This window comes from Panulirus ornatus, chromosome 7, assembly GCF_036320965.1.
Source record: "Panulirus ornatus isolate Po-2019 chromosome 7, ASM3632096v1, whole genome shotgun sequence".
In the NCBI taxonomy this organism is placed as follows: Eukaryota; Metazoa; Arthropoda; class Malacostraca; order Decapoda; family Palinuridae; genus Panulirus; species Panulirus ornatus.
Genome location: NC_092230.1, coordinates 44,571,235 through 44,583,734, shown reverse-complemented (window position 1 = coordinate 44,583,734; position 12,500 = coordinate 44,571,235). Strand labels below are relative to the sequence as shown.

General features: G+C 51.1%; 1 protein-coding gene and 1 long non-coding RNA gene across 8 annotated transcripts in view; one reads left to right on the top strand and one right to left on the bottom strand.

Annotated features, from left to right (window-relative positions):
- LOC139749596 (uncharacterized) overlaps positions 1-12,500 on the top strand; it is a 186,208-nt gene that overhangs the window by 85,256 nt on the left and 88,452 nt on the right. The window contains exon 5 of the long non-coding RNA XR_011712995.1: positions 1,167-1,385. This is a non-coding gene — a long non-coding RNA (uncharacterized lncRNA). The remainder of the gene's footprint in view (positions 1-1,166; positions 1,386-12,500) is intronic.
- Positions 1-12,500, bottom strand: part of LOC139749594 (protein groucho-like) — a 100,214-nt gene that overhangs the window by 13,110 nt on the left and 74,604 nt on the right. For all 7 annotated transcript variants that reach the window (XM_071663685.1, XM_071663692.1, XM_071663687.1 and 4 more), the window contains one exon: positions 3,050-3,196. In XM_071663685.1, the coding sequence (XP_071519786.1) occupies positions 3,050-3,196 (147 nt within the window). The remainder of the gene's footprint in view (positions 1-3,049; positions 3,197-12,500) is intronic.

The window sequence follows — 12,500 nt, the reverse complement described above, 5'->3', positions numbered from 1 at the left end:
TCTTGCATGCACAATTAGACCAGCTGGCCATCGCATCCCACAGCTGCTTGCTACCAGTGAACGCTCAAAGGCATATTACACAAATCACCAGCTGCTGCTCCAACATTATTATCATTACTAGTCACCACTGAATTTCTTACGAGAGAAGAATCATATATATATATATATATATATATATATATATATATATATATATATATATATATATATATATAACGAAATGGTCTCTTAGCTCTAAAGCTTCACTAGAATCAGTACCAGAGAAATGATGGACGGCTTGGGAGTGACTTGTTCGTAGATGAGACTGTCTGTCTGTCCTCCTCTCAGTCACTGATAATGACAAAACTTCACCAAAGGTGACTTAACCATTCCCAGTATAATCTTATGAAGGCAGAGTCCGGTAATTTATGTATACACCAATCCAGGAGGATCCCCCTTTCGATGGGGGTCCTGGTTAAGGGCTACGAGGCTGCATCATCATCGTCAGATGGCGAAACACGGAGCAATCTCGTAAAAAAAAAAAGAAAAAAAAAAGAAAAGTAAATGCTGTCCCTGTTACTGAGCGTAGCGCAGCCTAAAGCGGCGGGAGCTCCTGGAGAAAAGGTCCTGGGGTTGTATAATAATATACATTCATATAAACCTTACCCTCCAACCCCAGAAGTCCTCCTATCTGTGAAGCTCCAGCAGTGCTCAGGAAACCAGCCACGTCCGCTGGGCGGGCCCCACAGGTCATAAAGTGTGGTGATGTTATCTACAAGCGTCTGTGACGCCAATAACATGGCAAGTAAAGAGTAGGGCGCCCAGTGTTTAGTGTGTGGAAGCTACATCCTGGGCATGGCAGACGGGTCTTGTGTGAAGTGTTAACGTGTTTGTGATGCGGGAGACATGGGTGCTGTGCTGAACCCTGACGAGAACGTTGTACTCTAATGTGTCTGGGGAGTGTAGTTATTGGTGGGTGTTATGTCTGATGGGTTGGTGTTTCAAGACTGGTCTGAACGTATATATTTACGAAATCATTTTGATATTAAGCAATCTCTACGCTAGCTTAACATAATGTAATCCTCATTCTTTAATCGTGAATTTACTCTTCTAGATTACGATATATGTATAACAAAAAAATAAAAAATAAAATAAAAATAACATAAATTCCTCCTCTATCATTCTAGGCAAGCAGTGGGTGATGTGCCAACATTAGCAAGTCTGGTGGTGTGTGTGTGTTGCAGCAACCTCAATGTCTGCATACTGATCTCCTGCATCGGATTATCCCACAGCAATGTTTCGGAAGCACGGGACACGAATGACTACTACAGGGGGGGTGCACGAGCAAACGGGACCTGTTCACATACCGATGGCGTGTGGAGGGCATCCGCTTCAACTGGCTACAGGTACGTCTTTTATTTCTATGTACATTTTTTTCCACCTCGGAGGCGTGAACTGTTATATATATATATATATATATGTATCAGTCAGGGCGACCTAGCTTGGGGTAAAGTGCTAAAATAGGTGCTCATCAATACGCGCATCTGCATATGAAAATGAAATGGCCAAAAAAAAACAAACAACTCGTTTATGAGATAAAAAGGGGAAAAAAAAAACTAAACCAAAAAAGTGTGGACGTGTAACGCGGTACAATGACGTGGTTGCTTTAAAGACAGAGAAGAATATATATATATAGTTCTTCCTCCACTTCGTAGAGACGAACTGAAAAGTAGACACAAACCAGTCACGTCCCCGTGAAGTTGAAGTGGCTGGAAGCATTGTGGACGGGGTCCATTGCGGTCAGTTTAACATCGACCCAGCGTCTCGCTCCGTTCTGAATCTCCTCCACAACATCCCAGTATGATTGAGGCCACGAGCACAGCTCCATTACGGAAGGCATCTTGAGGGGGGGGGTTGGAAAATGTTACACATCCATTAGACATAGATTTTTGCCTGCTCTGTCGTGTGTTTTTTTTTTTTTATTTATTTTTTTTCACATGCTTTTCCTAAATTGACAATCATATTCTGTAGTCTACTTTTAGATTTTTTTGGCTGCTCTGTCGTGTTGGTTTTTTTTATTATTTTTTATTTTTTTTTTTGCACATGCTCTTCCTAAATTGACATCATATTCTGTAGTCTATATACTTTGTGGCACACACGGCCAGAGTTTTGTGAGACTGTGATAACTGGCACGTTAAGAGTTCACCAAGTTTACACGCGGACCGATCATGTTAAAAGAAATTCACCAATCAATCTCCAATCTTAAGACTATATTGACGAGAGAGAGAGATAAGATATACACACCCAGCACACGATGTGACTACTAAACGAAATCCCTTTTTCTCTGTTGAGAGAGAAACTTGCCATCGTACAATGTACCCCCCCAGGGAAAAAAAACAAAACAAAATTGTACCCCCAGGGAAAAAAAAAAGAAAAAAAAAACTCTTTGGGTGGTTGGGGAAGGGTAGAGGGTGTGGTGTTCTATTTATAAATCAAACGAAGCTTCAGAAAACACTACCGTCTCTAACGCAATTCAAAGCTTAATAGCTTACAAATCAACATCTGCATATATATATATATATACATATCAGCTCTGGTATGAGATGCAGGAAGTCGTCACAATATAATATATGGAGAGAGAGAGAGAGAGAGAGAGAGAGAGAGAGAGAGAGAGAGAGAGAGAGAATCATCGCCATTTCCCGCGTTAGCGAGGTAGCGTTAAGAACAGACGACTGAGCCTAAGAGGGAAAATCCTCACTTGGCCCCCTTCACTATTCCTGCTTTTGGAAAAGTAAAGAAAAAAAGATGGAGGGGAGGATTTCCAGAATCCCGCTCCCTCCCCTTTTAGTCGCCTTTTACGACACCCAGGGAATACTTGGAAAGTACTCTTTCTCCCCTATCCCTAGGGATACCCAAGATATATATATATATATATATATATATATATATATATATATATATATATATATATATATAGAGAGAGAGAGAGAGAGAGAGAGAGAGAGAGAGAGAGGAAGTAAGGGAAGGAGGAAGGATTGTAGGGTTGTGGGGTGAGGTGATGAATACTCACTTCGTTGGCCACGTCCACCACCAGGTCCTGGTCGCTCTTCTCCCCGTCAGAGTCGTGGCTCTTGTCCTCCTTGCGTCGCTTGGTGTCGTGGTCGTCCGGGGTGCGGGACCTCGGCCGGTACTTCTCCCCAGGCGACGTGCTGTTCCGCTACACACACACACGCGCGCGCGCCCCAGGGAAGAAGAACCAACTCATGTTAGTATGACAGACTTGTGAACGACTCGCCTATATGGGAGGCGACTGAACACTTTCCTCCCCAAAACTATATCATTATCACTGATTATAATCAAAGTTATAACATTGTAAATTCTAAAGCACGAGGGAACACTGACGCACATATATATATATATATATATATATATATATATATATATATATATATATATATATATATATATATATATAACTAGTGCCTTCCAACACACACACACACACACCAGCAACACATATCCCAAAATACTCATATATACGACACACACAAAACGGGAGGGGGGAGGAAAAATGATTTATTTCACGGTGGGCGAAACAGTCAAAACGTGCAAATAAATTCTGAAGCCGAAATATAGAAGAGTCGGTCGTGTGTTGTGCAAAACTTTTATTGGTAGGTGGGGAGTGGGGATTACCTGGGGGGGGGGGAAGCCGTCCACAATGACAGGATGAAAATGTTCACAGACGAACCTCCTCCCCCCCAGCACCAGTAGACGAACCAACCCATCAACGCCACACGAACCTTCCCTAACACCAGTACACGAACCAACCGATCGACGCCACACGAACCTTCCCTAACACCAGTACACAAACCAACCCATCGACGCCACACGAACCTTCCCTAACACCAGTACGCGAACCAACCCATCAACGCCACACGAACCTTCCCTAACACCAGTACACGAACCAACCCATCGACGCCACACGAACCTTCCCTAACACCAGTACACGAACCAACCCATCGACGCCACACGAACCTTCCCTAACACCAGTACACGAACCAACCCATCGACGCCACACGAACCTTCCCTAACACCAGTACTCGAACCAACCCATCAACGCCACACGAACCTTCCCTAACACCAGTACACGAACCAACCCATCGACGCCACACGAACCTTCCCTAACACCAGTACACGAACCTTCCCTAACACCAGTACACGAACCAACCCATCGACGCCACACGAACCTTCCCTAACACCAGTACACAAACCAACCCATCGACGCCACACGAACCAACCCATCAACGCCACACGAACCTTCCCAGTGCCGGTACACGTACAAACCCACCACCGGCTTTCGAATTTATGCCCTATCTCGGGTGATATACACAAAGAAAACGCGTGTTCAAACACACAGAACAAGAATACAGACTGAGAGGGGAAACACGACAAGGAAGAGAGGGGGCAGAGGACGGTACAAGGATGGAAGAGACGAGAAAGAGAAAAACAATACGAAAATGGGACGGGGCGAGATTGGAGATGCAGCCGACGAGAGAAAATGGAGCTGGGGTGGGAAGGAGGCAAGAATAGAATGGGCAAAGAAGAAAAATTGAAGAGGTCTGGGGAGAACGCTGAGTGAGAGTGGGTGGAGAGGGCGGAGAAAGAGGAAAGTTAAAGTGGGGGGAGGAGGCGGCGGCAGGAGTAGTGGAGGTGGGGTGGGTGGGTTAGTGAGAGCAAAGTCTGGTCGGGAGGGCAGCATTATTGAAAAGCCGAGGAGAGCCAAAGTGTGAGCAAGGCGAGAGAGAGAGAGAGAGAGAGAGAGAGAGAGAGAGAGTACTGGAGAGGTTTGACAGCGTGGGAGAGCTTGAGAGGTGGGAGTAGTGTACATGACCGTGGAACGGAGGGAGTGCGAGTGGAGGGGCGGTGAGAGGCGAGGTGAGAGTGGGGGAGACGTTAAGTGCTCGGGCGTGGGGGAAGAAGGAAGTGAGTGAACGACAGCAACCGGAAGACAATGCAGTCCGAGAGAGAGAGAGAGAGAGAGAGAGAGAGAGAGAGAGAGAAAGAGAGAGAGAGAGAGAGAGAGAGTAAACAACAATGAGTAAAATCTTTGCGATCCAGTCACCTGGTGCTGGCCAGAGACTCTCACCCACCCACTCTCACTGACAAGAGCGTGGCCAGACTCTCACCCGCCCACTCTCCCTGGCAAGAGAGAGGTCAGAGACTCTCACCCACCCACTCTCACTGGCAAGAGCGTGGCCAGACTCTCACCCGCCCACTCTCCCTGGCAAGAGAGAGGCCAGAGACTCTCACTACCAAGAGCGTGGCCAGACTCTCACCCACCCACTCTCCCTGGCAAGAGAGAGGCCAGAGACTCACCCACCCTCTCTCACTAGCAAGGGCGTGGCCAGGCCCTCTCACCCATCCACTCTCCCAAGCAGGGGCTTGACCAGAGACTCTCACTGGTAGGGGCGTGGCCACGGACTTACTCAACCACTCTCTCTGGTAGGGGCGTGGCTGGAGTCTCACCCACCCACTCTCCCAGGCAAGGGCGTGGTCAGAGACCCTCACCCACCTACTCTCCCTGGAAGGGGCGTGGCCAGGGGATGGTACTGACAAGGAAGGCACACATCTACCTGGGCAGGAGGCGTGGTTAAGTCCCCACAAATGCAACACACACATGATGACCTCAAATTACACATGTTGTTAGTCCCCAGCAACTCTGTGGAGGAGGAGGAGGAGAGATGAAAGACTAGGTCCTGCCCTTACCTTACGCCCATCCCCCGAGTCGTATTGAAACAACCAGTAATTAACCTCCGTCTACAACAACCTATTGTTAACCTCCGCTCCCTGCTAACCTATACAACTCATTGTTAACCTCCGCTCCCTGCTAACCTATACAACTCATTGTTAACCTTCGCTCCCTGCAAACCTACGTGTTGTTAACCTCAATAAAACTATAGCTCCTTGTTAAAAACCTTGGCGACTTACTCCTGTAACGCGACAACTTGTGAGTTGTAGAGAGCGACGTGTCTCGGATGACGCGTGCACCACGGTTGTGACACACACACACACACACACACACACACACACGGCTAATGCACCTAATAACCATGACAATTGATTAAGGTGGTTGTGTAATAAACGAAGAGAGGGGCAATGAGAGGGGGAGAGGAGGGAAGACAGAGGGAGGGTAAATAGCGAGGAGAGAGGGTGAGGGAGGTGGTGGAGTGGGGTGTGGTGTAGGGCGGCCCACCGAGGGAACGAATACACAGATCGATCTGTCCGTGAATAAGAAGGCGAGAAAATTGAAGAGCGATGGGGTGGGGAGATATAAAGAGGGTGGGTGGGGGCCGGGCTGTGAGGGAGAACACTGGGGAGTTGTGGCGGGGGGAAGAGGAGGGAGGAAGGACCGACCCGCTTTGGGGGGATATTATGTGACAGGAAGGGTGAAGGGGTGGGAGGAAGAAAGGATCGCGGGAATGAAGTGATATGAAGGCAGTATGATAAGATGAGGGGGAGATAAACAGGGACCTGAAGACGCCGGGCGTGGTGACGGGGGAGGAGGAGAAGGAGAGACGATAGAGAGGGATAAGAACCTGGGGAGAGAGAGAGAGAGAGAGAGAGAGAGAGAGAGAGAGAGAGAGAGAGAGAGAGAGAGAGAGAGAGGGTAAAAACGAGAGCAGGAGGGGAGGAGTGATTACAGTCTATAAGGTTAGAAGGGCGGAGGGGAGAGAGTGAGAGAGGGGAAGTGTAAGAACGAAAGGGTGGTGGGAGAGGGGAGACGTGATTACAGTCTACGAGGGGAGAGGAAACAAGACGAGGGGACACGGGTCGATGAATGAACCAGGGGGGGGAAATATTAACGCACGCTCGAGGGGAGAGCCGCCGAGCAGGAGGAGGAAGAGGAGGAGGAACGTATTCCAACCATTATGCCGGGGTCCCGCAGGGTAATTATTTATGGCCAGGGGCGAGGGAACCCCACCATATGACTGGAGGAGGGGACGACGACGCCCAGCGCGTCACAAGCAACCATTGCTCTCTCTCTCTCTCTCTCTCTCTCTCTCTCTCTCTCTCTCTCTCTCTGTTAATGACTGGAGAGAGAGAGAGAGAGAGAGAGAGAGAGAGAGAGAGAGAGAGAGAGAGAGAGAGTTGCTTTCGACGGCCTGGGAAGCCAACCTCAGGCGTTAGTCCTCAAGTGGATCCCCACAAGTGTGTACAGCAAGAGTATGCGGTACACACGCTCGGCGTCGTCGGCGAGATTCAAGCAAGGCCGGCGCGTTGCGTTGAACGCACCCACCATACTTAACAAACCCTCCCCCCAACGACGCAGCGCTCCATCCACGTTTTCGTGACAGGTGGTGCACACCACAGTGTTGCCCTCAACTCGCGTCTCGTCTCACTTGTGCGGGCCACACCGTCATGCGGCAGCAGCCCCCCTCCTCTCTCTCTCTCTCTCTCCACTCTGTTTGGCGAGGTGGTGGGAGGGGGGAGCAGTTCACACACGGGGGTGAGCAACGACAATTTACACTGGCCTCCTCTTCGCCCCCCCGGCCTTCTGCATCGACAGGGCCAATAATTTACCATCACTTGCCGCGCGCCCAATTATACCGCTTCTCAACGAGCCGGCCATATGGCGGCCGCCCTCTCGCCCTAATGCAAAAATCGGATTTCCCCTTCCCTCCCTCCCTCCCCAGGCCTCGACCCGTGTAAATCTCAGCCCTCCCCTAAAATCCCCCCCCCCCCCTCACTGCCCCAACAGCCTTTCCCCTCCCCTCCACCCCTGAACCCTCAAACTTGTCCCACCACCGCTACAATCCCATTCACGGATCCATTAATTAAATTCAAATAACTTTCATTAAATGGAAAGAAAAAATTGCCCTCCACTTGCACCAGTCGTGCCCGGACTGGAGGACAGATGGATTATGTATCGCCAAGGATTATCCTTAGGCAATAGCAGCTTACGCTACTGAAAGCTTTTAGTACACACACACACACACACCAGCACACGATAACTCCATAGAAATTCTTCTAAATTGAGAGGACTTTCTATCACTGAGGTGCGACAGACTGCGATCTACGATCTTTATATCAATCTAATATATATATACAATCTGTCACCAAAGGGGTGGGGGAGGTGGGGACAGGCTAGTACCTCATCCCCCAATCCCCCCCATCGCCACCGTCCCCCTTCCTGTCTCCCAGGCCATCGCTACAAAAGGCCAATAAAGTGGGTTCATGCCCCTCCACGTCACACGTCCCTCCACCACTATCCGTTGGGACGGTGGTGGTCCTCGCTGCTTGCTTCCTCCCTCCTCCTAATCCCCCCCCCCCCCCCCGCCCCTACAGCCATATGTCCTGAAATATATCGTCTTTCCACGCACCGTCCACCCACGGCGATCGCCGACCATTGTGTAATCAACGTAAAATACTGGCGAATGTCTGCGAAACGGCTCATACAAGGGGGGGGGGGGGGGGAATTAGCGCCAGGATCAGTGACCAGGTCCTGTCGAATCATCCCCTGCTCACCTCCCAGAGACCAGGTCCTGTCGAATCCCCTGCTCACCTCCCAGAGACCAGGTCCTGTCGAATCCCCTGCTCACCTCCCAGAGACCAGGTCCTGTCGAATCCCCTGCTCACCTCCCAGAGACCAGGTCCTGTCGAATCCCCTGCTCACCTCCCAGAGACCAGGTCCTGTCGAATCCCCTGTCCACCTCCCAGCGACCAGGTTCCGTCGAATCCCCTGGTCACCTCCCAGAGACAAGGTCCTGTCGAATCCCCTGCCCACCTCCCAGAGACCAGGTCCTGTCGAATCCCCTGTTCACCTCCCAGCGACCAGGTCCTGTCGAATCCCCTGCTCACCTCCCAGAGACCAGGTCCTGTCGAATCCCCTGCCCACCTCCCAGCGACCAGGTCCTGTCGAACCCCCTGCCCACCCCCTAGCGACCATCTCCCGTCGAAACCCCTGCCCACCTCCCAAGTCCCGTCAAACTCCCGCCTCCGACCTTCACCCGACAACTTCCCACATGTTCCAGTCGTAAAACAACAACAAAAAAAGAAAAGCTGGAGGGAGAGGGAAGCCCCGATGCCCTCACACCATCAGTCTTTTCACGTCAACACTGATCAGCTGTCCCCTTCACCGCCCGCCCCACATCCCCTCTCCCCTAACTGCCTGTCACTTAACTCCTCCCCCTCCACCCCCTACCCCTACTCTAGGAATTCCACCTCAAATCGTCTCGCCCTCATCAGCCCCATTTTCAATTACCCAATTATCGATCGCCGGGTGCGTTGAACCCAATTGACGCCACCAGTGATTTTTCACCCTATTTCACTGCCCTTCCGTTCCCCCCCAACCCTTCACGAGGCCCGGGGCTCTCGTGTCAAACAGTGCTGCTGAGCAAGACCGTTCATTTACGGCTCATCAACCCTGCTTATAACGCGAGGGCGTCTGGGGCGCGGTCTAGGGCGTGGCCGTCTTAGAGGCTGGCTCGACACCATCTTAAAAAGCCTCTTGCTCCCCTTCCTTGAAAGACCCACTTATAGTCAAGAACAAAACCCACTCTATAATAATGTTCTACCGAGCAACGTCTCAAAACACAAACTCAAATTCAAAAGTGCATTTCGAGGCAAAACCCACGACTCCAATAAATGATTATACGACACACACACACACACACACACACACACACACACACACTTTTCTTCCCCAAAGACACACAAACACGCACTACTTCAGGTCTTCCACTCCGTGCGTTTACAGACCTACATATAACTGTGTCATGGCCCTACTCCCGGGGAGCGAGGAGGAGGAAGGGAAGGGTTTTAAAACTCCACCGAACTGCCCCAGATGTGTTAACTCTCGCGGGAACGATGAAACCCGCTGTAAATTATTCAAAACATAATGGAGTGCTCTGAACCCCCCCCCGCCCGTCTGGAAGCGGCTCTCGCTCCCTCCATCCTCCCGCCACCCCAACATCCCCTCCACTCTGCATATCATTTATCCATTAAATACAACGTCATCCCCCCCGGATTTTATCAGTCTCCCCTCCATCAACCCCTCGCAACCCCCCCCCCCCCCTGACGCCTGCTGCTGCTACAGAGAACACTGGTCCACGCGGTCGTGAGACGATGATGGATACACCAGATCGCAAGAGACGAAAAGGTAATGTAATATTACCGAAGGGCGGCCCCCCCTGCCCCGGTAAAGGCCAGGCAATACTGTAGCCTTTACTGGAATTGCTGTAACTGGCGTGTTTCCCCGACGGGTGGGTTAAGACGCCCGACCCGACTCATGAAACACGAATAACGTCTGGAGTTGTAAAATTTACTGTTTAACACACACACACACACACACACACACACACACACACACACACACACGTGTAAATATGATGTCAGTAATATATCTTCCAACCCCGCGTCACTTAAGCTCACACACACACACAAAAAAAAAAAAGCGAGAAAAAAAACTTTGCTGGAGCACAAACGAGCGAGCGTGCTCCCTGCCCGCGCCACTGCAGACCACAGTTTATGTTGAGCCACAACAATCTAAGGTAAATACAGCCCAACCTAATTTATTAAAGCTCCCTCCAACAACAACTCTCTCTCTCTCTCTCTCTCTCTCTCTCTCTCTCTCTCTCTCTCTCTCTCTCTCTCTCTCCCCTTATTGCAGCTGCAGCACTTCGCCCTTTACTCCAACAGCACTACTGCTGCCTCCTCCCCCCTACCCTCCTGCTCTCTCCTCCTCCTCCAACATCACCCTCGCCATCTCCACCCCCTCCACCACCCAGCCAGCACGCGCCGCCACGGGCGGAAGGATGATGTGGTGTTGAGCGGGGCGGGGCGGGAGGAGAGGGGGATCACCACGTGCCACTATTTACACAGAACATACGAGTGTATCAGGCGACAGCACTTACACACGCCACACCAGTCACCTCCCCTGCCCCCCCCCCCCACACACACACACACACACACACACACACACATATTACACTGTGATCAGCCAGCCAGCCACCAGGGACGGCTGTCCGCGAGGGGTAGAAGGCGTGTTAGACGGGCAGAGTATTACCGTCCAAATGCATCATAGTCGAAGGCGTTGGAGAAATGGCCACAGGGCGGGTGTGGACGGTCGGAAACACAAGGGGACCATCAAACCTACACTACACACCGGCCATCCCCCCTCGACTTCACCACTGCCTCCACCACACACCTACACACCACAACACTGCCTCCATCACACACCTGCACACCACTACACTGCCTCCACCACACACCTACACACCACTACACTGCCTCCACCACACACCTACACACCACTACAATGCCTCCAACACACACCTATACACCACTACACTGCCTCCACCACACACCTACACACCACTACACTGCCTCCACCACACACCTACACACCACTACACTGCCTCCACCATACCAGGCGTGGGGCCGCCACACACTACTAAGTTTACCCACGACCCTCAACAAACAGCGAGACTCTGAACCAAGTCTTAAAGTTACCGCTGTTTTATGGACGTGATCTCATGGGATTTAATGAGTTGGTCGGGCCGGCACCGGATTACCATAAGACCCGGAGGTGGAGGCGGAAGATGGCACGGAAAGGAGAGGCGAATAAAGGAGGGGGAGGAGAGAAACGGGAAGGAAGTAAGACAGAGGAGGGTAAGACAGAGGAGGGAGGAGGAGATGATGAAGAAAACGGGTGAAGTGCGGACGAGGAATAAGGAGGAGGAGTGGAGGAGGTGAACGTGATCGACCGCCGGTGAAGGAGCGGACATGTTGAGGGGTGAACACGGCTCACACACACGGTACACGACCCCGGCCTGTACAGAGGTAACGACCACGACCACTGGAGGAGGGACGACATGGTTCGCTAGGGGGTGTGTGATCCCTGGCAGCAGCAGCGTTGCCCCCCCCCCCAAACCCACCCCTATAAAGACCACGACTAACTACCCGAGGGGGACTCCTAACGACCCAGCCACGAACAATTAGTCAGCGGCGGGTCGATCAAGAGATCCTTGCCTTGAGCGCACCTTCTTCTCACACACACACACTTTCCTCTCGAACTCTTCTTTGCCTTCTCCTCCTCATCCTCCTGCTTCTACATTTTCCCTCTTTAGTTATTCGTCTCTTGATGTTCTCCTCCTCCCATCTTCTCCCCCTCTTTCGCTATTCTTCTCTTGTTCTCCTCCTCCTCCGTCCCTCAATACATCCACAGTACGACAGACAAAATGTAAAAATCAGGCTGGACGAGAATGTTCAACTCTTCACCAACAATGTACACCCTTACGAGTCCCTCCAACACACACACAGGAGTCGAGGAATAGTAATCAATGCCCCCATACAACTGCCATGCCACCCCTCACAGCAGCTCCCACCAACACCAGCACCCAAAACCCCCCCTACACACACACACACACACACACACACACACACACACACACACACACACTGGACAATGGGGACCCAGTCACGCCAAGGGGAGTGTGACCTCACCAGCGGCCAGTGTGTCA